Source organism: Suricata suricatta, chromosome 7 (genome assembly GCF_006229205.1).
Source record: "Suricata suricatta isolate VVHF042 chromosome 7, meerkat_22Aug2017_6uvM2_HiC, whole genome shotgun sequence".
In the NCBI taxonomy this organism is placed as follows: Eukaryota; Metazoa; Chordata; class Mammalia; order Carnivora; family Herpestidae; genus Suricata; species Suricata suricatta.
Window position 1 is genome coordinate 93,842,702 of NC_043706.1, and position 27,676 is coordinate 93,870,377.

At 40.9% G+C, this 27,676-nt stretch overlaps 1 protein-coding gene and 1 long non-coding RNA gene across 3 annotated transcripts in view; one reads left to right on the plus strand and one right to left on the minus strand.

Moving 5' to 3' along the window:
* ARMC2 (armadillo repeat containing 2) overlaps positions 1 to 27,676 on the plus strand; it is a 101,118-nt gene that overhangs the window by 14,183 nt on the left and 59,259 nt on the right. Inside the window, exons 4-7 of the mRNA XM_029943293.1 lie at positions 3,387 to 3,594; positions 16,771 to 16,847; positions 21,693 to 21,791; positions 25,920 to 26,095. Coding sequence (XP_029799153.1) covers positions 3,387 to 3,594; positions 16,771 to 16,847; positions 21,693 to 21,791; positions 25,920 to 26,095 — 560 coding nt within the window. The remainder of the gene's footprint in view (positions 1 to 3,386; positions 3,595 to 16,770; positions 16,848 to 21,692; positions 21,792 to 25,919; positions 26,096 to 27,676) is intronic.
* On the minus strand, positions 10,335 to 27,417 carry LOC115295413. Of its 2 annotated transcripts, none has more exons than XR_003910383.1 (4): positions 27,278 to 27,417; positions 26,902 to 27,137; positions 16,803 to 16,942; positions 10,335 to 10,952 (listed from the first exon to the last, which is right to left on the minus strand). It is a non-coding gene; the product is annotated as an uncharacterized LOC115295413 (long non-coding RNA). The 2 variants fall into 2 exon arrangements; XR_003910384.1 differs by lacking the exon at positions 10,335 to 10,952 and adding an exon at positions 15,533 to 15,608.

A 27,676-nucleotide genomic window follows, 5' to 3' on the forward strand; every position in this document is an offset into this window, starting at 1 on the left:
TGAGGGTCGGTAAAGATGCCAATATAATTTTGATTCAAACCAGAATTTTACAAATGTGCTTGACTGTGGAATCTGTCTTTTGAAAGATGCAGTTTGGAAAACGCTGACCTAGCACAGAAGTTGGCAATCTTTTTCTGTAAAGGGCCGGAGAGTAAATATTTTAGACCTTATGGGCCATAAGTCTTTGATCAGCCTACTCAGTTCTGCTGCTGTAGTGGGAAAGCCACACAGACTGATTTATGGCCACTGAAACGTGAATTTCCTGTAATTTTCACATGTTACAAGATAGTATTCTCCTTCTGATTTCTTCCCAACCATTTAAAAATGTAAAGACCATTCTTAGCTTGCAGGCAATACGAGAACAAGTGGCAGGCTAGATTTGGTGGTTAGTTTGCTGACTCCCGGCCTAGCGGATGAAATCCCTGGGCCTCAGCATGCACAGCTGCATAGCAATCTAGCCACCGCCTAACATTCCAGACCCTTCTCTTGACTCTCCTTTGCCTCCCTCCACAGCTTGTGCACCGCGGGTATGGAACTCCTTGCAGTTCCCCGTATCTGTCCTGCTATTTCAAGCCTCCTGCAGGAGCTGCTCTATAATTTGCTGGACCCAGTGCAAAATAAGAATGCGGGGCTCTTTGTTAAAATTATTGAGAATTTCAAGATGGCAACAACCAAGCATTCAGCCAACCATAGGGCCCTTCTAAGTGTGGGGTCCTACTTGACTGTATAGCATGTACACACATAAAGCTAGCTCTGACTCCAGACTTTTGTTCCTTTTTCACAGAACTCCTTTTTGCCTCCTATTAATCCTTTAGAAATACTTCTCAGGCTCTACCTTCTCTATGAATCTTTCCCTGACCAACTCCCCAACCCCTCAGGACTCTCCTATTCTCTATACCACCGTTACTGGCTCAGATCATGCCATACTGCATTTCTGTCTTTACATGTCTGTTTCTCTGTCTCCGCTACTAGACTGAGCAGCTTCAGTAAGGAAAGAGGTTTTCTTTATTTGTATCCTGAGAACTTAAAACAGGATCTAGTATAGAGGTGTCAAAGCAATATTTGTGAAATGGAACCATTCCTATATGCTAATACTATTTGTTGTAGAATTCTTTTTTTAATACTTATTTATTTTTTGAGAGAAAGAGAGCGAGTGAGCAAGTAGGGGAGGGGCAGAGAGAAGGAGACACAGAACCCAAAGCAGTCTCCAGGCACTGAGCTGTCAGCATAGAGCCTGACATGGGACTCGAACTCATGGGCCTTTGAGCCATGAGATCATGACCTGAGCCAAAGTCGGCAGCTTAACTGACTGAGCCACCCAGGTGCTCCTATTGTAGACTTTTGAAGTTGACTCACGACCCATTACAAAGTTAGTACAATGTGCTACAGATATTTCCCAGGGATACACAGGGCATCGTTACTAATGCTCGGTTTAATGGTGGACATCCATCAGGAGTAAGACTGAGCCCCAGAGCAGCTCTTCACTGTAGTATTAACTGACAGCTCACCCCAGCAGATTGTAAAGTTAGGGAGGGCTGCAGCAACTCCCCTTATGGGTATGGGTGTGTTTCCCCTCGAGAACAGAAGCTTCCTGGTGGCTGGGACTTCTTGTTTACCACCAGACTGCCAGCACCTGGAGCAGCACCTGGCCCATAACTGTGAGTGCCTAGTAAATATCCATGGAGTAAATGAAGGAAAGAAACAAATGCTAAAATATAGGAATAGGCTAAGGATGCTTTGTAACCTAAAACAAAATATGTGCTTTGCTCTTCAGTAGTAAAGATATTTAAGGCAGCATGATGCTATTGAGTGCGTGCTGGACCAGAAGTTGGGATTCTTGGGTTCCCTTAATAATGATGAAATAACTTCTGGGTTTTGAGTAAATCACTTTACTAGACCATATTGTTTAATTCTCACCACATCCCTAAGAGGTGGGGATCACTGAGAAAGGTGAGAGAAAAGTTGAGTGACCTGCTCGCGTAGGTCAGCCAGTACTTGACCCCGAGTCTGATGGAAGGGCAAAGCCTACGCTCCTCCTACTGTATGGTCCTGGCTGACCCTGAACTTGTCTGTGAACTGAGATTGGCCACTTAACATTTGGGTTTTCAGTTTTCTCATCTGAAAATAGAAATTTAGATCAGCCAATCTCTAAGGTTTCTTTCAGCTTTAAAATGCATTGTTTTGAAAGCAGGGGGCTTGGTCAGTGTGGACCAAGTGGTTTTGTTGGTTTTTATTGGTTCATTCAAGTGCAGAAAAAGAAACCTTTGGTGTTTTAGAGAAGCTTGCGAAACGGTATTTTTCTATAAAATCTCATCCTCACCTGCCCCTCTGAAAAAAATTTTTTTCTCAGAGATTCCAGCATGGTAACAGCACCACAGATGAGATATTCCTAATGGCCATTTGCTGATAAAGAAACAGTGTTGTATCATAAGTCTTAAGAATCTGTAATCATAGACACAAGAGATGTTTCAGCTTAGAGAGTGGACTTTTTGCAACTGTTATTATCTTATTCCTCTTTAGAAAGCCTTATAAGCCAATGCCCTCTTCCCACTGCCTAGCAGTGGTGTAGAGGCTTCCACCATCTGGCTGCTGCCCCCTGATCACCTCTTTTCCTCTTCTCCCTCACATACTCCACTCCTGTCGTTACTGGGCATGTCAGGCACATTCCTGCCTTAAGACCTCCACATCTGCCATTTGTTCTGCAGGGAAGACTGTCCCTCATCAACTGATGGCCAGAGCCTCACCTCCATTAAGGGTTTGCCTGCCATGTCCACCCTGTTCAAAACTGCTACCTGCCTCCATCCCCAATCCTCTTTAGTTTTCTCCATTTTTCCACTAATGCGTTGCTTTTTTCACCCATCGTAGTTATTCTATCATATGCCTCATCTATTATGATATATTATTTATTATTTCTTGATACCTATTAGGATCTAAGCCCTAAGAAGTCAGGGATCTTTGTTTTGTCTCTGCTACATCCCAAATGACTAGGCCAGTGTCTGATGTCATGGAGGCACTGAACATTTTTTGAATGAAAAATGATTAACATGATCAAATTCAGGAAAAGGAGTCATCGTTCTGGGATGCAGATGTATTTATATGTGGACTGAGTTATTCATAAACCTAATTTGAGTGTGTGTCTTCTAGTAGTCTCTGAAAGAGTCAAGAGAAGATCCTACTCATTTCTGATGAATTGGTGCTGCCAAGCCTGAAACAGTGGTGAGGTCTTGTAGATGTCCAGGCAGGCTTTGGCCGTACCAGCCCAGCCTTGGTTATAAGTAGTATATTCTTTTTAAATTGTATTAATTCTTAGATTGAAAAAAATATATTGAAATAGTGATTCTTAAAATAAGAAATAATTTGACAAAACACTTCCTTGATTGTTACAGCAAAGAAGGCAGTGGAATCCAAAGAAACAGTTGTGAAGGGGGGCCCTATGGTGAAAATAAATGGAATTTATTTAACAGAATCAAATGCCATGGGCCACTTCAAGAGTCACCCACTTCAGCTAACCTATGATGGAGGCTTCAGTGAAATGAAGGAGCAAGAAATGTTCAAAGGGACAACATCCTTGCCATCTCATCTCAGAAGTGGAGGGTCAGTATTCCTTTGATTTGATTCTCTGCTTAGGACAACTGTATCATATACCACTTTCTTTCCATATCTTATGGAGATGATTGATTTACATTTTCCCTCTTACATAAACAAATTTTTAAGTTAATGATGCATGAATAGGAAAGATTTTTTTTCCTTGTGGCTAGATGGAGTTGATTTTACATCATTCCCTATTTAGCCCTCAGGAAAACATTTATTCATACCTACCAAATGCTGCGTTGATAGGACTGTCAGAATAGTCTTTGCTTTGGACTGTTCCAGACAGCCCTTGGGTGATGAGTGATTGTTCTGTTTGTGTGTTATTTGGGATTCTTGCCTGGCCTGGAATCTCTTGTTCCCTCCCTTTGGGTTAGTTTGCTGTTGTTAATTCCGTTGAAGAGTGGACACTTAGTTTATTCTCCCGTAGAAACTTGGATTTAAATATTTTGCCAATGGGTAAATAGTTAAAATGGAAGAATCCTATAGATATCTGTTATTGGTGATACCCACCTACTAATACCTCATAAAATGAATTATTGGGAATTGCTTTATTTCATACCATGTTCCTGGACAGGGCTTTCTAGGGCTTCCCCTCGAAAACCGAGGAGCAGTTTTCTTACCATATTAAGGATTTGTGGAGAAGTGTTCACTGTACAGGCTATGTGAATTCTCACCCTGGTGTTTTCCTAAAGAAGCCTGGAATAACTAGGGACTGGGGCCAGGGGTGGAGTCGGGAGGGAAGCCTCTGTTCTCCAGTCCCAGCCAATAATGATGCCAAGTTAGGCAGAAGGTCCTGAACTGGACAGGGTCATTCAGTTAGAGATATTTTTCTATGACTTTCCATTGGGTCATTATGGACAATTGCCTGGTTCAAATTTGCTTAACAAGATTAAATTCCATGGGCCATTTTAAGACTGAGTACTTGTTGCCCTCACTTTAGATTTTGCATCTGACTTTGGCTTGTACACATGCAACGTGCTTAAAACTTTTCCCGGAACTGGCTGCTTGGCAGCTGGTTAGTTTAGCTAAACTGACCTTGTCTGCTTACACAGCCTGATGAGTGTCGCGCATGTGGAATTTATATTAGGCAACCCAGCAGTCTCTGTAACGTTGCTTTGCGTTCAGAACATTTTTTAAATTAAAGGCAAAATGAAATGTCTCCTTAAGTGGAAGAGAATGACTTCCAATTGGGACTTTGGGAGCTGAGCACAAAACATCAAACTGGCCATTGCAACCAATCTTTTCCAGTCGGTGGGTAAGAATAGGCTGCAGACCTCAGAGCTTGCACATGAAAGACTGTGAGAGCTCGTGTTGCTCCAGCACTGAAGTGAAAAGGAAACATTTATCTTGCTGCACCCATCCTTATAGTAATTAAAGTTGACAAGGAAAAACCAGACAAGAACTGTTTTATTTTATTTTATTTTATTTTATTTTATTTTATTTTATTTTATTTTATCTTATTTTGTTTTATTTTATTTTGCAAACCTTCAGATGTTACAGAATAATCTGGCAAGCCAGAGTTCATTATGTCTTCCTCCGTCAGGGATGGCAAAGGCATTTTCAGTTACATATTTGATCCCGCAAACAGCAAAGGAGAAATCAGGGACTGCAAGCACCTCTTCCTGACTGTCCAGAATTATGAGACGTTGGCAGCAGCACTAATTATTTTCTTTCTGTTTCGTTAGAATGGCTTTTACGTCGTGTAATGGTTGTGTCTGAGTTGGGTTTGCAGTGCACCCTGGCAAGTTTAACTTCCAATAACATTTTTGCTTTATGAATCTTTACCTCCTTTCATCACGGATACGTTTTTGGTGAAGCGGCGCCCAAAAGCCAGTTTATACAGTAGAATTAAAACAAACCAAAAAAAATAAAATAATATAAAACAAACCAGAAGATGGAAACTATTAGCAATTCCTTCATTAATTATATTTGTGATTCAATCGAGACACTTGATAATTGTTTCTCGTAAACATTTAAGTGAATAATTCCAAGAAATGATCTTTGCTATGCAGTGGAGAATTCCCAGTTTTGATGCTGAAGCCTTACTCAATTAACATTTTTCCATCTTTAAACATCATAATGTGGAAAATGCAGGCTCCTGTCAGTGAGCTAGGCTGGCAGAAGTGAGAGAAGGGAATGCAAAGTAGAAGAGGAAGCATGAGATGACTCTGGCTTGAGGAGGAGACCAGCAGATCCCTTCAAGGGCACAGAGGAATTGAGGACCTGCTGCCCATGCCTGGTCCCTACACACTTGCTTAGTGGGGGAGTAGCCACCTTCACGCTGAGTGCTTCTTGGCTGGGGAGAGAAGGGGTCAGCTTATTCCAGGGAACTAGCACTCACGTAGAATACAGACAGACCTGGGGTGGACTGGAGTTTCACTTGATGCTGGTCATGATGGAAGAAGGATTTGCTAAGCAAGGCATCATCATAAACAAGATCTTGGGGGACTATTTAACTTTCCAAAAGAGAACATACTCTCAAGCACTTACCAAACTATCATCTTCAAACAGCATTGCAACTAGGCCAGTCTCTGTGTATCCATTTCAGGATCCATTTAAGGTTTGGCAGGCCTGTTCTGTGGCAACACTACTCTGTCTCTTACTTTGAGTTACCATGTAGATTGAAAATAATAAAGCTTCCATTAAAATACATATGTATATATATCTCCATTCATCTATCCAACCATCCATCCATCCAGTGGTTCAATCTGATGAACCCTTTCATATATCTGCTTAAAAACCTTTTAAGGCTCTCTGTGTAAATATTGTTCAAACTATTGTGGTTTGGAAATGCAGTCTTCAGGAGGAAAGTCCAGCGCAGTCAAGAACTCTTCACTGGGAGCTATGATCCTTGGATTTAGGTTCGCTTATTTCTCAGCCATTTGATTTATCTGCATGCTCTTTGACAAGTCTCTTACTACATTTACGAGCTCAGTTTTCTCCTCTGTAAAACGGAAACAACTCTGCTCCTTCATTCCCATTTCCTCCCAGTCTTCACTGTAGGTTGTAGAATGATTTTTAAGGCTTGAAAGGCATGTTTGTAAAATGTCAAGTGCCAATAGTATCTTTGGAATAAAAAATAAAAGAGGGGGGTGCCTGAGTGGCTCAGTTGGTTAAGCGGCCGACTCTTGATTTTGACTCAAGTCACGATCTCATGGTTCGGGGATCGAGCCCTGTGTGGGGCTGTGTTTTGACAGTGCAGAGCCTGCTTGGGATTCTCTCCCTCCCTCTCTGTCTGCCCCTCCCCAGCTTGCATGCTCTCCCTCCCTCTCTCTCAAAAATAAATAGACATTTAAAAAAAATAAGAAAGGAAGTCTTCTGGTTAAAGATGGTAAAGCAATGGCATTCTGCAGAAACTGAACAAAAGCAGCAAAGAATGAAAAACACAGAAATAAATGCCATCAATGAAATAGAAAAAATAGTTCCAACCCCAAACAACAAAACATGGAGCAAACTTTACACTGCAGTATGGGCTTGATTATTTTTGTCTATCTAGCATACTTCTTTTTGGAGGGCCAGCCGTCTTGCATTGTATAATAAATCCTGCTCAGTCAGTGTTTAGAGAAGGACTCTGTTCCCTAGCCACCTTCCCAGGGGCAATAATGAGGCCTTGAACTGGCTATCAGAGTTCTGCAGCCCACTAGCCACAGCAGTTGATCTCGAGGTGGGCACATGACCCCAGACAGGCCAGCTGAAATCCTCTCTGCATCTTTTGCCAAAGCCTTTGAGGAAGGGGCTCTTTCAAGTTCCTAAGTGGTAAAGATGAGGTGGTCTTAGAGCCAACAGTAGCCATTTCATTGCCTTGTGGAGGATGACTCAGAGAGGGGAAGTGATGTGTAAACAGAGCCAAGGGAATGGAGATAGTGATCAAGTTCAAGGATGACATATTTATATACCCCTAGATGTAGCTGTGCCTTAGGCTACTGCATCCATATTGTAGACTGCTCTGTTTTGTGAACCAATATATTCTTTTTCCTTTCCCTCTCTTCTTCTTTCCTTTCTTTTCTTTACTTTATGTATTTATTTTGACAGGAATGGCTTACAGTACTTTAGGTTTTCGTCACTTGGAATATTGCAACCAGAAGAGTCCAGTTAACCTGCCAGACTCTATGAAACATAGATGAAAACAAGGGGTAATTTGAGAGCAGACATTTAGCTCCTCAGGCCTAGAGCAAGCAACAGATTTCACCAAGAGTGAGTCTCTTAGTTTAGAAAGGTAGATATCCAGTAGTCTTTAACTAAAGAAATGAGACCTAAGGATGTGGGCCAGCCACAGAAGAAGGGGGGGATGTCCCTGTTAAGACCCCATTCAAGATCCAGATGGTGAAAGGACAGAGGAACGGTGCTGAGGGTGATTGTCTCCTCACCTCCTGTAAGCTAGCTGGTGTGCGTCTGTGTGCCTGGGGGCAGTGGGTTTGCTAGATTAGAACTCAAGCAGCCTATCACGTAACAGGGATTTTCTGTGAGTCACAGCAACTTGCCACACACAGACCAAGGGAACACGTGCTTCAGATCAAGTAAAACTAACAGATTTGATGAATGGATTGTTCAAGAAAGCTAACTGAAGTTGAAGTCACAGAACACCCTAACTCTCTCCCTTGGTGGATCCTATTCGTTCTTCAACAAATAAATTGTTCTGTTTAAAGATAAATAATATGAGGACAAGAGTTAATAGAGGACTCAAGCATGGATATGTAAAAAATATAACAAAAGACAGATGAAGAAAATGGATGACAAATGGAATTGCCCTCCAAAAACAAGAGTTACAGTTTTCCATAGTGTCAAAAAAATTTTTTTTAAAAAGAAGGAAAAAGGAGCTCTTCTTTGGGTTATAAGAATTCAAATTAGAGATTCTTTTTTTTTTTTAATTAATGTTTATTTTTGAGACAGAGACAGCATGAGTGGGGAAGGGTCAGAGAGAGAGGGAGACACAGACTCCAAAGCAGGTTCCAGGCCTTAAGCTGTCAGCACAGAGCCCGATGCAGGGCTTGAACTCACACACCATGAGATCATGACCTGAGCCAAAGCCGGATGCTTAACTGACTGAGCCACGCACAGGTGCCCCTCAAACTAGAGATTCTAAGCCAACTTAAAGAGATGCAAAATATGCAGTTCTCAAAAAATGAAAGGAAAATGTGTAAACATGGAGAGTAAAGTCGTATTAGAAATAAAGTGAGAATAAAAACAGTTGAAAATGTAATGAGACATGGCGTACAGGTTAGAAGAAACCACACAAAAAGAAATGAATGAAAAGGTATAGAATGAGTGAAGCAATTGAGATCAATATGGGAGCCATGGCACTGGTATTCCTGAAGGAGAGAATTCTCCGCCACACCCCCCCCAGTACTATTTTACTTTCAACTAAGTGGCAGGCACTTTTCCAAGTGATTTACATGCATTAACTCATTTGATACTCACAAGAACCAATTGAGAATGGAAGATACAACTTTCTAAAATAAAAATTTGAATCTGAAGCTCAATGGACACATTCTGTCCTAACAAAATTTGATGTGGAATACTCCACACTGAGATGCTCCAACAGTGTTTAGCACTACAATACCCGGGACATGGTACACACTCAGTTAGCAATTGTTGATTGGATGGATAAATTGAAGAAGGTATCCTTTGACCTTCCAGGCTGTACAAGCGAGTCACATAGGAGGAGGAAGAGGCAGGCTGCCTCTGGCTTTATTAGAGCACCTCTGAGTGTCAGACGACAGTGAAGTAGGGTCAATGAAGTCCTAAGTATAAGAAGGATTACCCAAGATTGTATTGCCAGCCAAGTTGTTCTTCAGTACAAAGGCAACAGACAGACATTGAACTTGAGGACTATAGTACACATGCACTTTCTAGAAAAGTCTTGACATCAAAATGATGAGTCAAAATTCTAAAATGAAGAGGCAGTGGTAAAGGCATCATGGTGAGTATTGACTTTATTTTCATAGTGAGTTAAAACTATGAAAATGATGGCTATGGAACAGAAACCTTAATGATGTAATAGTAATGTAAATAATCAAAACCGGTACTTGGGAAGAAGTGTGGGTACTAATGATTTCACTTCATAAGAAGGAATAGATTTGTTAGTAGCTACAGTCTAGAAACATAAATTTAAAAAAGAATATTTCATCATCCTAATGTTTTTCATTATTTTTTTTCTTAACTTCAGAGAGATCTTTTAGAAACTAGTATCTCTTGGGAAGACCCATTCATCTGAAGTTCTACAATTCCTTCAGTTTCATCTCAGTTTCTGTTTCTCTGTTAAATTCAAGTAAAACTTATACTTAATACTTTAAAATTACAATGACATGTATGGTAGATCCCACTGATATGTACCCTTGACTGCCCTCCCTCTAAGTCCTTCTATTCTTTCTTTTATGTTTTCATCTGAATATATGCAAAATATGTCTGGAATGATTTTTACCACATATTAATATTTATGGGTGGTGGGGTCCTGGATGGGTTTTTTAAAAATCTTCTTTGTACTTTCTTATATTGCCTGACCTTAAAAATTTAATAAATGCACCATTTTTTTCAAAAATAATGAAGTCATTATTATTTTAAGAAATTAAAGGTAATGTGGCCGAGAAACCGCTTCCATCCGGAAAAGACAAAGCACCGGCCAGAATGATTTTGTAGAGTGCTACCTTATCCTGTCGCTTCCATTTGATAAGCATTTCTTGGTAAGCAAAGTGCTGTGCTGAGGGGTCGGGGTGGGGGTGGGGGGGCGGTGGGAGACAGAGAAACGGACTCTGCCCGTGAAGCGCTTGCATGCCAGCACCTGGCTACTCAGGTGTGGTCTCTGTAAGAGCAGAGTCAGCATCACACCAGGACCTTGTTACAAATGCAGCCCAGACCTATAGGATTGGAATCTGCGTTTTTAGAAGATATCCAGATGATGTGAATGCACACAGAAGTTTGGAAGCACTGTTCAGTGATGAACTCAGATGCTGGGGGAATGGAAGCAGAGCTGAACTCGCATGTCCTGGGGGTTTAGAGCACCTCATTCTGGCCTGAAGATCAGGGGAGGCGACCTGGGGTGCGTGGTTTTGGGATGTCTCTGGTGGTTGATTTTCCGTCGTGGTGGGACATTGTGCTCTTTGCTAATGGAATGGCAGAAGCGCAGAAGCAGAGGGGTATTTGACTCCGTGGCAGCAGGTTCTAAGAAAGGCAGGTGGCCCAGTGCTGCAGGAGCATGGGTCCTGAGGCTGTAGACTGCAGGCAGCCACCGTCAGGTTTTCAGCAGAAGACAAGACAGACGCCGGCAGCAGAGTGAAGCACAAGGAAGAGGAGAGCCGGGGACAAAGGAGACCACTGGTGGTTGCAGCAGTTCTGGCAGAAGATGGTCGTGTGTCAGTAGCCCCCTAGGACGGCGGGAGAAAAGCAGAGAATGAAGGTGCAGGTACACAGAACCAGCGCGGCAGTGACTCGCTCTGGAGGGGGGTGGCCGCAGCTACTCTCCTGGATGAGGAAGCCCTCATAACTGCAGCTGTGGGAAGTCACAGCTTTTCACGTGAGGTGCCTTGAAGCCATGGAGCTGTGACACCTGAAACCGTGGGCTTGTACTGTAAGCTAGGGAATTTGAACTTCACTAAGTTAAGCCTACACGGTTCGCTACAAAGCCACGGGTAATCAAGTTTATGCAATTACAACCTGAAGAATAACCTCTTAGTGATGACTAGGTATTGAGATGATATGTATAATTTCTAAATAGGTGCTTTTTAAATCTTGGGCCACAAACCTTGGAAGACTTAAAATTTTGATCTTACGAACATTTCTTTAAAATCACATTCTTCAATTTCATTATGTTTGTATGTAGCTATTTAAGTAGAACTCTTATTTTTAAGTTACTAAGACAGAATGCTAATATGTCTGAATACATCAGGGGGCTTCCGGCTTTGAAAACATGATTAAAGGACTCCTCCCCCCAACTCCTTGGTGATGGCCTTCTCAAATTGCAGTCAAAGAATCGAAGGAGATTACAAAGCTGGGGTAAGCCAACTGAGCCCCGTGGGCCAAATCCAGCTTATTACCTGTTTCTGTAAATAAGGTTTTATTGGAACACAGCCACACCCGTTCATTCACCTATTGTCTGTGGCCACTTGCCCACGTTAGCAGCCAAGTTGAGTAGCTGTAGAGACTGTGTGCCTGCAAAAACCTAAAATATTTACTTCCTGACTCGAATCTATACTACTTGAGTCAAATTCTAAAAATGAAGTGTGTTTTTCTTAGGGTAAGGGAAAGTTTAGCTCGAAAATTTGCTAAATTTTCTTTTTATCATATGCTTATGATAATTAGCACATTTAAAATTTAAATAGGTTTTAAAATTTTAAATATACCTTTGAGATTTCCCATTTTCTTACATGTAGATTTTTTTCCAAGTGGAAATAAACGTATTGCTTCCCTGCCTCCCATTTCAAATCCTTAATCTCGTCAGAGTTCTGCTTTAAAGCAGGAGTCAACAAACGACAGCCCAGGAGCCAAATCTGACCAGTCACCTGTTTTGTTTTGTTATCTTACACAGCTCTTGAGCTAAAAAAAAAAAAAGTTTATACATTTTCAAGTTATAGCATTTAAATGGTTACAAAAGCACTTACATAATAGCCTCTATTTTGCCATTTGGCCTACAACGTGTTAAAATATACACTCTCTGGCTCTTTAAGAAAAGTTTCCTGAAGTCTGACTTAATCAAAATAATTGTAAAACCTGTTTAAATAATAGAGAAATCTGAGTTTTAGAATATTAAAAAAAATTTTTTTTGTTTTTATTTTTTAGAATATTTTTAAAGAAATATACTTTATTTCTTTGGTGCATATGTGGTCCAAAAGTAGTTGTCAATGTGACTGGCTGGTAGATGAGCAGGGTGCCTGTGTATGGCATTGCCTTGGCAACAGAACTTGGTTCTGGGGTTCAGAATGAAATGTAGGACTCCTGTCAGTGATGGGGAAGAGAACACCTTGCTTTTGCTCTGATCGGTAGTAGATCAGGGGCCTGGGAATGCCATAGCCATTTTGCCTTCTTCAGTACTCCAACGTGATTACAGATGGAAACAAAGGGAGTGCAGAACTGGGTGAACTGCAGAAAGATGGGGCCAAAGCCCTGATCACACAACACCTAAAACCCACCCTAGTTTTGACTTTTATAGTATATGAGCCAATATACTCCATTTTTTAGGTAAGTCCCTAAGAATTAGTTTTTTTGTTGTTATTTGTAGATGAAGGCATCATAATGAATTAAATGGTGTTATTCTGCCTTCCAGAATTTCATAAAAGAGCCTTAAAGAATTATTTCTGGAATTGTTTTATTACTGCACATCAAAAATCATTGCACGAAAATTAATTATGGTCTTTGACAAGATGGGATGGGAAGCTGGGAAGAAGAACAATTATACTGGCTGACTGAATCAAGATATAGACAGGAACCCTTTGCCAAATGTAACACTGTGAAATTTAATGAGTCCACCATGGATGGGGAAAGTCTGCCTTCGCTGCATATGTAAGAAAAAACAAGAATTGACAAACACTGTGATGTGACCACCAAAACCACGAATGTAGCTTTAGGGCGCATTATTTAGAATCTCTCTTTTTGTTCTTCAGGCCATAGCTTTATCTCAGTGCTGGGTTCCAGACTCTAAAAGGGATCCCAACAAACTGCCATCCATTCAGAGTAACTGAATAGGCTGGCAAAGAGATTTGAAACCACGTCCTAGAAGGAGGCCTTGAAGGGACTGGAGAAGTTTGTTCATGACATCAGTGATGACAACTGCTGTGACAGTAAACACTGAGAACTTACTAGGTCCCTGGAACTCTGCTAGCAATCTCATATTAGATCATTTAATCCTGACAACAACCTTATATAGAGGGTTACTATTATTTACCACCACCTCATATATAGATGATGAAACCAAAGCTTTTCTGGTTTGGAAAATGGACCCAAAGTCACGCAGCTAATAAGTATGATGATAACTAGCTAATAATGTAGTTAATTGAACCCTGGGATTTAAACCATAGGAGATGATGTTAAGTGGTGAACACTGCATTTTTAAATATGTGAAGGATTGTCAAGAGGAAGAAGGATAAAGACGTGTTTATATGGCTTCGTTTAGTATGTAGAATCAGGAAGTTACAGGAGAACAGATTTCCATTAACTATAAGGCCATCTATTCTTCTCTTCTCTGCCAGGGAGGGGATTTTCTTTTCTTGATGCCCCTCTCCCCACCTCACTCTTACTGTGGGACTTCTGTACTGCTCCCCAGAAGCCCTGTTAGGCTTACCCTGGTCACACTGGACAGTTCTTCCTCAGTTTTCATCTTCTTTGACCCTGACCTGTTAGTCATGCCTGTGTTTTCAGCATGCTTGGGATGTATGAGTACATATTTTATTTCTCTTCTTCTTTTTCACTTCATTTCCCCTTGCAATCCTTTACACGAGTGTCTGACAAGTTCTTGTCCTGAAATTCTGGTCTTTAAGCCACAAACCTGATGACTCTAGTCCTTATATACCACTTTGATCTTTTCCTGATTTCCACATCTCCTCTGCTGATACTCATCTTTTGTCCGAAATCAATATGGCAAACCTCACACATGCTTTACTCCTTAAACTGTTCTACACCCTAACCTTCCCATTTCTGTTGATGGCAACCCTGCTATCTTGTTCCTCCAAGCAAACTGTCTGTCCTTTCTTCTGCCTGAATCAACCACCAATCCTATCAGCTTTTCATTTACAGAATCTCTTCAGTTTGTTCTGTTTTCTGCAGTCCCACTGGCACTGCTGAAGAGTTAGTTCTTGCTGCCTGTCTCCAAGTCTCCTAAATGCTCTTGGCACAACTCCAGATCCCGTTACTTCCTTACGTTAGAACCTATGACAGCTCCTTATTGCCCAAAAGATGAGGCCTTTGCCTCTACCCAGAATTTCAGGCAGCTGTTCCCAGTACGCCCCAGCAGAAACCTTGCTGGCTCTGCGCAGTTATCACCTGCCCTGAGTACCAGGCTGCTCACACCCCTCCTCTCCTAAGAGGAGTGTTAGCACTTGCTGGTTCAACTTGTATTTTTTTTAAGACCCACTTTGCGGCCGATACCTCCCTCTCACTAATCACTTCCTTCTCAGCATCCCTCCAGTTCTTATAAACTGCTGACTTTCATAGTCTCTTTATTAGAGACTCCATTGGAATTTTCCATTAAAAAAAAAAAAAGGTGCTGAATTCCTCAAAGTAGATTTGAGACTTCTTCAGGGCAACTCTTCATATATTCTTTATCACAATAACATCCAGCACTGAAGTATTCAGACAGGTGTTTGTTGGCCCAGAACAAAAGAAAAATCTAACATTGACTGTTAAATTCTTCAAATGTGCCAGTCACTCACTGTGCTAAGGAGAGGAATTGCCTTCATATTAAATTAGCAAACCAAGGCTAAACGCTTAAGTGGCCCAAATCCACATAGCTGATCAGTGTGGGACCAGGACCCAGGGAGTTTGGATTCAGAGCCTGCCAATTCAACCACTGTATAATGATGATTATATAAAGAGGGTGTCAGTCAATCCCAATCCATGCTCTTTTTGAGAACTAGAGGACCCAGCACTGTTGAACTTAGGTATATCATAAGAAGAAGGACTCTTCTTTTTTATTTCCCCACTCACAAGTGGGGATATGTGAATGTGGTATTTAGGGAGACAACCTCCTCACTGGCCATGACTCAAAGGGAATGGATGAGTGACTTTGGAAGACCATTAGTTGAAAACTATCCTGCCTGATTTCAGTAGTTGTTTAGGATAATAATGAAAAGAAGGACTTGCCTCTATTGTTCTCAGACTTTCTTGTTATTTGTAAGAGTGAGAAGTATGAGAACTTCCTTGGCCTCACACCCTGTCAAAGCCTTGGTATTTTACCTTGTCAGGGGGTAGATTTACTTTATTTCTGTCTTCCTTGAGCTCTGTTGCATTTGAATCTCAGAAGATCCATCTCAACCCCACACTCTTCCTTTGGTTCACCAGGGACATCTTGCTACCAGATCTATGTTTTTATGCTGCATAAAAATAAAGCCATTGTCTCAGAGTATGAAATAATTAGACATTTTGAAGACGATTAGCTTGAACTACTAAATGATAAAAGGAAGTGTCAAATGTTTAAAAGAAGGACATGTTATGGGAAAAATGATACTTGAAGAAGCTAATCTTTAGGGGTAGTAGTAAAAGCCAAGGGCCAGGATGTAGCTAGCACTGAACATTTCCTGGGAATCTTACTATACAGGCACACATTTGGATGCTTGTGAGTGATCCTGGCCACATGTATGTACATTCTTTGTGATTTATTTTTTGTAGCAAATGTTTTATTTGATGACAAAAAAATTGTTGTAAAACTTGCACTCTGGTTTTTACCTTTGAATTTTGTACAGATATTTAAAATAAGTACTTTTAAGTATCATCTGTAGCTAAAGAAAAGTTGTATCCTTCCCAGACAACCTCTACATTAACTATAACCTTTAAAAAAGGGAGGGGGGCAATATAATCTTGCTGTTGGCCAGCCGCTAGTCTTTTATTTGGAACACAAAATATGGTCATCTGGGGGCTTCCTGAATTTACCTTGAATTTTTTCACATTTAGACTATTTCTAAAAAAAAAAAAAAAAGCATTTTGAAGATTAATGAATTTTTAAAATGGAAATAGGACACTCTGTGATGAAGTAAAAAGAGCTGTGAATTGGAAATTATGAGACCTGGGCTCCATACCTGACCCTGCTTTGTGACCTTGGGCACATCTAACCAATTTGGGAATAATTTTCTTGTGTGCCTGGAGGGAGAGAAAGGTCTCTTGTAGCTCCTGAATGTTGGTCTTTTGGGATTCCGGCGGACCAGAGCTCTTCCTTATTGTAACAGTGACCTCTTGTGGTATATATCCTTATCAGTTTTTTGATTTGCAAAGCAAACTTAGGATTTATTTATTTATTTTATTTCTTTGGTGTTTCTAGTAACTATAATATTTTAAGCAAATATGACTTGTTTTTTGATCAATAAATCTCCATTGGAAATCAGACGTTATGATTAGAGAGACATAGAGTATCAAAACCCATCTTCTAAACAGTTCTCTGTGGTTTTCTTCACAAGCTGCATTTAGCCAACTCTACCCTTACAGAAAGAGAAATGCTTTGGGTTTTGTGCTGAATGGTGTGTGTATTCCTCTTCCTCCTAGGGAGCAGGGGAAGAGGCATTTGAGAGCCTCACCACATGCCAACAGCTCAGCCGTGAGCAGCCTGGAAAGCAGAGCAGGTGAGATGCTTGTGTTCGCAGAGGTCTCCGGTGCGCCTTCGTCCGCGTCTCCCCTTGTCGGAAAGACACTCGTACTGAACAGTGTCTGCTGTCGGCTGTTTGAAAACTCTAGTTAGTAACCTCGTCCAACTGGTCACACATCAACATTTATTTTTATAAATTTTTATTAGTTTTACAACAGTCTTAAAATTCTTACCACAACCCAGTTCTAGTGCCTCAAGCATCTATAGATTACAGTATTAGTGATTGTACAAGAAATTATTTTGTAAAAGTACTTGGGAAATTGCAAAACTTGACATTGACATAGTTATCGAGTTCAAAACCTGAGTTCAAAATCATTGCTTGCTTAGAAAAAACTGTATTAACTGTGTGAAGACAGCCTTTTGGGGCTTTAATCCGTTTGAGAAAAAAATATATAACAATATAAATCACTGGCTAGAAATGATGCAAAATGTATTCATGCAATGAAATAGGGCAGTTAGAAAAATGGATTAGACCACACACAATATTGACTGAAATGAGTACACATATTACATGAAAACATTAAGTTGCAGAAACAATGACATTATGCTATTTATGGATGCAGATAGAGCCACGTGGTGACATGTAAAGTCGAACATGATAAAAATAACCACCTGATTTAGAACAGCAGTGACCCAGGGTGCCTGGGTGGCTCAGTGGATTAAGCATCTAACTTCAACTCAAGTCATGATCTCATGATTCATGAGTTCAAGCCCTCCATCGGGCTGTGTGCTGACAGCTCAGAGCCTGGAGCCTGCTTCACATTCTGTGTCTCCCCCTGCCTCTCCCCTCCTCATGCTCTTTCTTTTTCTGTCTCAAAAATAAATAAACACACACACACAAAATTTGAAATGGCAGTGACCCTTGGAGGGAGAGGAAGGAGGGGGAATGGATAGGAGGAGGCATCTATATCTGTAGTGTTTATTTCTTTGAAATAAGGGAGAGGCTAAAAATATTCATATTTGACCAAACTATTTGTGGGCACACAGGTGTTTGTCATATTCTTCGCACTTTTTTTTGTGCACATGAAATTTTATGAAACCAAACTATTATTGGGCACAAAAAATATTTTGTTACTTTCACAACTAATTTCTTATCAATAAAATGACTTTTGTGGCCATTAGGAATTTCTGTAACACTCAGGAAGATCTTAGACTGATTTCCGCCTCGGAATTGTTGCTAAGGATTTTACACTTCCTTGCTAAAAACATCAGCCAATAAACATTGTGTCAAGTTTCTGTGTCCAGAACTCAAAGCTGTGGTTAAAACCTATAACCACTGAGACAGCAAAATCGTCAAAAACATGCTGAAATTTCTGCTTGACTTACCCCATTTCCTGTTGAATCATAATTTTTATATTTAGCAAACTGTGAACCTAGAGGAAAGTGCTTTCTAAAATATTAGGTTGTTGCCCAAGACTGAAGCAAACTTTATTTAGTTTTTGTAAATCTTAAAGAGTAATCACAGAATTCCATGCTTCAGTTGCTAGAATGGAGAGTGGTTAAGCGTATAAAATGGGATTTTTAGAGAGCAGAGTTGGGGGAGGGGCACACGTGGGTGAAAATGGGGAAAGGCTGCGCCTGGGAGCGAATCCTTACGCCACAGTGTCTGGCTAACTTCTGCTCTGAGAGGAAGCCAGTCAGAGGGGCTGCAGGGACTTTCCTTTCCCGAGGTTAAACAAACTGTTCTGTGATTTCTGACACCGCCCCCCCTCCCCGTAATTCAGTTCTTCCCGGGGTGAGCATGTTATTGATTTTGTTTGTCCCGAGAAGCAGATTGATAATCCTGGTTTCTCACAGAGCTGTTCTATTTAAGAGCGTATTGCATAGGAAGTAAAAATGCTGAATTGGACTTATTGGACTTGGAGTCTGTATTTCTAGTAAACTTAAGTATGCCATAAATATTTGGTGATTAAATTATTTGTCTGAGTTATCAGCTTCTGGCTTTTCACTTGCCTTGATATATGTTGTCTTTATTCACATTCTTTGGACTTTGTGTTAGATACTTGGGAATATGCACAGCCATGTGTACTGCTTGAATATTCAGGTGTATTGTTAGACTCCATACCTGTAATTTATCAAAGTTAGCGTAGACTCCTAAATGTAATGGCCCAAAAGGTTGAGATGGTGGTCTACCATCCATTATCTTGCAGTTCTAAAATCCCAAAGCTGAAGCTCGGGAATGCTCTGAAAGCTGAAATAATTTTCAAACTCCTTTACAAGCCATGCTTGACCTGAACTGACGGGAGGCCTTTGTTTTACTGGTGTGAATACGCACATATCTTTCTGCAGGGGTGCTGCCCAGAAGACCCTTCTGGGGGTGGTGTGTAATATGCAGTGTGTGTACCATATTGCCTTACTAAAGTTGAAAACTTTTTGAATTCCAAACCACATCTGGTCCAAAGGCTTTGGAGAAGGGATTGTGAGCCTGTACTGATGTGGGATTTTGTCCCAAAGATAATGCGCCTTTGTGTATTATGGTGAATTTTTCTTTATGGGTTAGACAGACTATGCGGTAGCACACCTACATCATTTAAGTACAGCTTTGTTGACAACCCCTTTCTTCTTTTTCTGCTCATATGTTCTTCACGCCCAGTGTACATCATTCCCTCTTCATATCAGGAAGCTTTGATAAAAGGCAAGCCTGGACTCACTGCAACTGGAGTGGCTATTTCCAGGGTGGAGTGCGTTAGAAGGGGCCCTGTGCACTGGGAGGGATGGATAAATTGCATAGAGTCCCTGCTTCTCCTGGGCAACATCATCACCGCATGCTTGGGAAGTTTAGACTGTATTGTTACTTCTTTCTTTTCAAGAGTAATACAAATACAGGAGCACAAAAGAAATTAATAACCCATAATCCTAACTTGGAAATGACCATTGTTACCTCATTTCACAGAGAAAGGTGATGCGACTTGCCCACAGTCAACCAGCGAGGAGCTAGGATTCAAACCCAGACAGTGAATCTAGAACCTGTGCTCTTAACAGGCTTCCCTGGTCAGCTGGTTGGTTTGTTGTTGTTGTTGTTGTTGTTGTTTTTCCAGTTAAAACAACCTCAAAATATATAGGCCATACACCTTTTCACTGTTCTCTCTCTCCTTCTTTTTCTATGAAACCCTCTTGTACTTACGATTTTTTCTTTTTATTTTTTTAATGTTTATTTATTTTTGAGAAAGACAAAGTACAAGCAGGCAAGGGGCAGAGAGAGAGGGAGACACAGAATCTGAAGCAGGTTCCAGGCTCTGAGCTGTCACCACAAAGTCCATTGTGGAGCTCAAACTCATAAACTGAGACCTGAGCTGAAATTGGACATTTAACCAACTGAGCCACCCAGGCACCCCATCCCTATTATTTCTAAGTCTTTGTTTAAGATCTAGGCACTCACTGTGGGCACTTGACTGATCAGTACTGGCTCCACTCTGAGCAGGCAGACTCTAAACCAATATAGACTGGGCGCCATGTGAGGGCTTTACAGGGCAGATTTCAGAGAAGGGAGGCTAAGGAATACATCTTTAGCATTGCTACTGAGAGTCCACACAGCAGTGCCCCCTCCAACTACATTTGTGCTTTAGATACTGAGATATAGCCTGTGTGAAATGTAATCATGATTTGCGTTGCTAATATGATTCACATTTCCCTCCAAAGTTACCTTTCAGTTTACAGTTTTTGCTGTTGGGTGGAATAGCATAAAGATAGGTCAAGTGCAAGGGCTGTGGAGGTCTATGACCCTGGGCAGGTAACTTAATACCCCTGAGCCCCACTTTCTTCATCTGGAAAGTGGAGACAATTTGGGGACCTCCTCATAATGTTATAAAAATTAAATAGAGGGGTGCTGCATCTTTAGGTAGCCAATCAATGGTAGCTATTACTCTTCTACAGCCTTCATTGATGGGCAGCATTTATTTTTGATAATTCGGTGGGATGCTGCAGCCAGATAAACTTAGACAGCAGTGGCCTGTTATTTTTTAATTAGGAAAATGGAATTCACCTTTATCATTACTAGATGGTAGGCACTGGGCTCTGAGCTTTGCCTATATCATGTCTTTTAATTCTTATAGCCCCGAAGGCAAAGATTTTCATCTCTGTTTCACTGATGAGGCTCAGAAAGGTTGAAAAAGCAGACCCTGGTCACCCAGTGCGTCAATAATGAAGCTGTGACCTGAACTGACATCTGTCAGTGCCCAAAGCACAGGCTCTTCCCACTACGCAGCACAAAATCTCAGTGGCCCACAATGACGTGGCCATTTTATTTTCTACAGGAAAGAATATTTCTGCAGGCCTTCTTCCTTTTAGAAAATGTTTCATCAAACATTTTCAAAATCCTTATTCTTCACATAGCAAGAGTTTTCTATTTATTCCATACTTCAGAGTATACAGAGTGGTACATTTAAATAAAAAATAACTCAAAATGATTAGCCTCCCCAGGCACTCGGCTGGCTCAGTCGCAGCTCTTGATCTCGGTGTCATGAGTTCATGCCCCACGTTGGACAAAGAGCTTACCTAACAAACAAACAAACAAACAAAACCCTCCCAAAAAACCTATTTCCTTACTGACAATAATGCCAACATTGACAAAGCTTAAGACATTATGCAATGTCCCAACCAATATTTAAAGTTCTGATTTCTTTACATGATCTTACCTGAATTTGATTTGGGGTGATTTGACTAAGAGACACATCGTTCTCATTAGAATTAGTTGGGCTTAGGGGGTGAGGTATAATTTAATTCCAGAGGTGATTAATTTTAGTGGTGAATAGCAGACCTGGGATGGTGCTCTAGGTACAACTCCTTTTTCACAGCTTTCTCCTAACCTGGGTTTCTTTTGCAGTCTCAAAAGCCAAGCTGCAAGAAAAGGATACAGAAATAGAAGTAGACGAAGTCTTTTGGAATACAAGGATCGTACCGATTTTGCATGAGTTAGAAAAAGGTAAAAAAAAAAAAGTTTATTTTAAATTGAGAATATATGTAGTTATTTATATGTTCCTCATTGTTCTGATATTTTCAGTGTGCTTTGACTACCATTTCTGTGAACATGTTCAAAAACAAATGGAGTTATCTCTTTATTCACTCAGTAATGTATATATGAAATACATGTAAACCTAATTTTTAGTGACTAAAAATTATACTTTAAATGCCAGAAGAGAGCCTACTTCTAAAATCTCCCGTGGAATATAAATTATCACCTTCTGTCCATCCAAGGAAAAGGGTTTGAACCCCGCAGCTAATACGCAAAAGTGAAAGATTAAAATGGTTTTTAGACCCCTGAAACTTTGACTGAGTCTCATAGGCTGGCATCAGTGGCAGGTGTGCCTGTGGTTTTCTAGATTCCAGTGTGTACCTCTTACTCTTCCAAGGCTCCCACACCTGCCTGGTGGGCATTCCACTCAGAGCTGGAAGTGGCCTTGGGTGTGCCTAGCCCTCACACTCTGAAGTGCCACAGCAGTAAAGGCCCGTGATCGGGGGTGGGGGTGGGGATGGTCTCTGCCAAGGGGGCCTGTGGAAAGCGTGTCAGGAGAAGGCCCTGCCTTCTCTCCTTTGCTGCTCCGTAGGGATTCCACGTGTGTGGTTGAAACCCTCTGGAGCTGTGGTCATGGTCCCAGGCTAAGCTCAGCAACAGACACATGCACACAGTAGGCCCTCACTAGGCATTGAGGAACGAGTGCTCCATGGACTTGCAAATCAGCATGATAGCCTCGGGAAGCGGGCCCTCGGAGAAGTAGGGTAAATCAGTCCTCCCCAGCAAGCAAGGAAGTCATGTAGAAGACCCACTTCCCAAAAGTTTCAAAGAGCCTCACGGCTCTGTGGCTCCCTGTTGGTACTTGGCTGTGCTTGTGGAAGCCGTGGGCAGGGTTTCTGGCTCCGGTGTTGCTACTAACTAAGCATATGGCTATGGGGGAATCTCCTGCTCTCTGTGCACAGCAGTGTTCTCATGCCAGTTGATGGCGGCTTAGACTGGACCATCATCACTATCCACTGCGGCTCAAAACCCCTGAGTGATGACTTTCCTCCCTCCGGAACTACCAATCTTCACCCACAGATTAGTGAGTCAGCTTAACTTTGGGCCCTTTATTTTAGGAGATGTGTGCAAAAACTAGTGAGAAGAGCAATCAGTCTGGGCCAAGGTTAAAAAGGAGAACATGCTAGGAAGAGCTGAGTAGGAAGAGAGGCCTGCGGCACAAGGGCCTGTCTCAGAGGAAGTCTTGAGTCTGAAAGATTTTAAGAGAGTTCTGAGAACACCAACAGAGAGAACTGAACCGGAGTTTGGGATTTGAAATGTGGATGAATCTCCCTTCTCGGTGAATTGTTGGCCCTGAAGTATGGCATCTCTCTCATACTCAACTTTAAGTTCAATACATGGGGGTAGGACTGGGCTACCTGAGCTTTGGGGCATCTTTCTTCCTTCCCTTCCCTTCCCTTCCCTTCCCTTCCCTTCCCTTTCCTTTCTCCTTTCTCCTTTCTCCTTTCTCCTTTCTCCTTTCTCCTTTCTCCTTTCTCTTCCCTTCCCTCATGTCCCCTCCCTTCTCTTTACTTCCCTCCCCTCTCTCCCTTCCCTTCCCTCCCTTCCTTCTTTCCCTCCCTTCCCTCCCTTCCTTTCATTCTTATATTCCTTTTTATTTTACATAATTTCAGAGTTCTAGAAAAGTTTCAAGAATAGTACAAAGAAATCCTGTATGCCCTTTCCTCAGATTTCCCAAATATGAATATTTTACCACATTTACTTCATTATTTTCTCTCTCTCTTCCCCCTCTTGCTCTCTTTTTCTCTGTAACTCTCCCCCCACCACATAGAGACATTTTTCCCCCTTTATATTTAACAATTTGAGAATAAGTTGCCAATGTGATGTCCCATATCCCTAGTACTCTGGCACATATTTTAAGAAACAAGTACCTCCTGTTATATATCTGGGAATTATCATAGAATGCTTTACCATCCATATTCAGATTTTGCCAGTTACCCTAATTTCCTTTATAGAAAAAGAAAATCCTAGATCATAAGTTCAAGTTATTTGTCATATCTTTTTCATGATCTTGACATAGTTGCCAATTATTTTTTTGACTGCCCCCAGAAGTTAGTTTTGTCTGGTATTTTCTCAAAGTTAGACCCAGATTAGGCATTTGGGGCAGGTGTGTGGCATGAGTGGTGCTGTCTCCTTCCCAGTGCATCATAGCAGGAGGCACACGATGCTGATCGAGTCCATTACTGGGGATATGAACTTTGATCATTTGGGGAAGGTGGTGTCCAGGTTTTTCCACTGTGAAGTTACTGCTTTCCCCTTTGCAATTAATAAGTATCTTATGGGGGAGAAGTTACTTTGAGACTACATTATTTTCTGTTACTTGTCAAACCTTCACCCACTAGCTTCAGCCCTTTGAGAATCCTGAAAGCTCTGAAGTTCCAGATGTCTTTTGAGGCTATATGGCATTTATAACAAACCAACTGGTATAAAGTTAATTTGATCAACAGATTAAAATATGACCCACAAACCTTTCCTTTTTAACTTATTTTAAGCTAAAACAGCTACTCCTACTTGAACGCACCAGGCTGAAGAGTGTGCAGAAGGAAGTATCAGAAAAATGCCCTGAGGTCTACCCACTGCCAAAGAGTGGTCCACAGCCTGGACTTGGGGTTTGTGAAGAAACTGCCAGTAACAGAAGAATAAAACAAAACAAAAGTGTTCTTACAATAGAGCTCAGCTTTCCCCCTTTATTTAAAGTTAGTCTAAGTCATTTCCCAAAAATTCATTTATTTAAGTGCATAACTGAAAGGCATTGAAGGTTACTGAGCTATTGAGGTTTAAAATTTTTTCTTAGATGTTATTGTTGAAAAGAGCTAAAAATGGCCTGAGTCATTTCCTTCTTCAGGCACACACTTCCTCTATGTGGGCTTTTAAGAGCACATTATGGTATTTATTTAAGATTGGTTTCCTAATTTTAAATTCTGTGATGGAATCTATCAGACAATACTTTTCAACTGTGTATCTTAGACGTTGGATTCTTATATTTCCCCTCATATTCCATTTTGTGTGCTAGTTTTCTTCTTATGCCTATTGGTATGGATACCACTTTCAAAAATTGCTGCCCCCAGAATTCTAACTTTAAAACAGAATGTTCTAGGTTTCTCCTATTTCCCAACTAATGTCTTCTTTTTATTCTCCTCTCTTATACTAACCACCTGTAAATAATAGTGGATGAGGTGACATTTTGAGATTTTGTTCCATTTGAGCCCTCTTTTCTCAGAGAATAAGCATTGTTCTCAGAGAAGACATTTGATCATTGTTTTCATCAACAGATATATTAGAAAACCAGTATATATGAGACTATGTTATAGATTGTCAGCACAGTATTCTCATTGTACCATGCTCTGCTGATGCAAAGATATGTACAGTATTCTCATTGTACCATGCTCTGTTTGATACAAAGATACAAAGACACAATTCCTACTCACTTAGCATGACATCTGTTTGAGGGCACTGGACATACAACACAACACTTGTAAGTAGGTGAAAAACAACAACTACAAAGTAATGTTTGTTGAATGTGGAAGGGTGTGTCTTTTCTGGAGGAGCCAGAATGTGAACAGTGCCTTAAAAGGCCAAACTCAGTAGGAATGAAGATGAGGAGACCATTCTAGGCCAGTGGAACTATGCTGCAAAGGGTTGGAGGCAGAGACGCAGTGGTGTACTTCCCTGAGACTGAACCAAGCACTGTGAGGCAGAAGGCATTTGGAATAAAGCAGACCCAACAGGAATAGATGTGATGCCATTCTTTCATGCACTCGTTAAAAGAAGAGAATTCTAGATAAACTGTGCTTTCTAGACAAGCTGACTTGATGAGTAAATAAGTCAACATTGTAGGAGGTGGATCAACAGAAAGAAAAGAAAAATGAACAAAGCAGGTAGATAGAAATTACAAGAGAAGGGGGGAAAAACATATTCAGGAGTTTGAAGATGTTCCGGGAATCAATGATGGGGTTTTGCTTACACTGTCTTTGTTTGACACACTTGAAAGCTTGACCTTAATTAGTAAGTGCTGCTTTACTCTCTTTGCTCTGACAGAAGAAAACATTGAAACGATTTGTGCTGCTTGCACACAACTTCATCACGCTTTAGAGGAAGGAAACATGCTTGGAAATAAATTTAAGAGAAGAAGTATTCTCCTGAAGACCCTATATAAACTAGTTGATATTGGTTCAGACTTGCTCAGCCTTAAACTTGCAAAACTTATTCTAGCAGTAAGTTTTTCTTTCCTCTGGTCTAGTAGACTGTAGCACATAAAAGTTTTATCTAACGCTTTATTTGTAAATATTACAAAGAAGATTAGAAATGCAGTCTGTTCATGTAGAGGCTTGAAAAAAAATTAAGGTATAAACTGACATCTCAGAATTTGACCGGGAAGTACCATCTAAGGAACTGAGGCTGAGTATGTGGAAAATGTTCAAATAAACTCTTACATTTAGACTGTGGCTAGGCTTTGAAAAAAGGTGACAATAGGCAAATACATGCAAAACAGCTTCTCAAGTAACTTGACTGGAGGTCCGTCTCAGAGAATGCAGGCTGTGGAGTCTGCCCCATGGTTTCTGCTTGTTGCCTGATTCTCCTACATGATTTAATAAATAACTTAGGATAAGGTAGGCCGTGGGCACAAGGCCCAGGTGCTTTATGAAGCAGTGTGAAACAGAGAAACAGCTGCATGTGGTCATGGGAAGGTGGAAACAGAAGGCTCCCGTGAGTTGTTAGAAGAAAAGGCCAGACACCAAATAAAAGTCTGTAGAAACTCTGCCTCAAACAAAATGATATCATTGTTTGAGGGAACACTTTGTTGTCACAGCCATAAACAGTTGGAAACAAAAGATAAGACACAGTTATTATAGACCATTCTCAAAGAGCCGCTAAAACAAATGAATGAAGCTTTGTTGACCTGGTTTCTATAACATAACATGACTATAACATAAAAGTGATAGCTATTATGTTAACACTCATAATTCATATAATTTAAAATCTGCAAGTACACAATGAAGGTAAGCATTGGCATACTTACTCAGAGTTTAGCAAGAGTGTCTGCTGTTCCTTAGTTTGATGTCTTTCATGAAGCAGAATATTCAGACTACGGACTCTACGTAATTTTTTGAAGAAGCTCCATTCTTATTCAGCCGTCATCAAAAACTATTCACCCTCTTGTAAAAACAACTGTAATATGTGACTCAGAAAGTAGTCTTTGACAGAGTGATGTCGGTAGTATTTTAATCCCCCCATTGAGGATAACTGGTCAGTCAGCTTTAATGAAACAAAAAGACCATAAGCCAGAGATAATTCAAGTCAAAAGTGGTAGGTAGACTATGTATGGTAACTAACTGGAATTTAAATATAAACTTGAAAAGGAAAAGAGAAAGTTATAGGTAGAGGCTATACTATACCTGTCTGCTCACCCTGTTTCCTCTCTGACCCTGGATTTGGGGTGCCCCCTTGGCCCAGCTGTGAGGCTGGAAGTGTCTACCAGTGTAGCTGCCCCAAGCTGCCAGCTGCCACGGGACTGATGGCCTTTGGTGTTTCATCTGGATCCTAGACATTTTGCTCCATACCGAGCCAAAAAATAGAGAGAGGAGGAAAATGCCATGAATTCATCAACGCTTTGCAGAGAAAATATTATTTTGGTTATAAAAGGTGCCATTCAAATTAATTATATATGTGACAAAATAATTTAACTATTTCAGGGTAAAGGGCTAAGTGATTTGCCAGGCAGTGATCGCGTTCTGAACTAAATTTGATTAGAAAGAGCTCTCTCTGTGACATGGACTGCCTTGCTGATCAGGGTC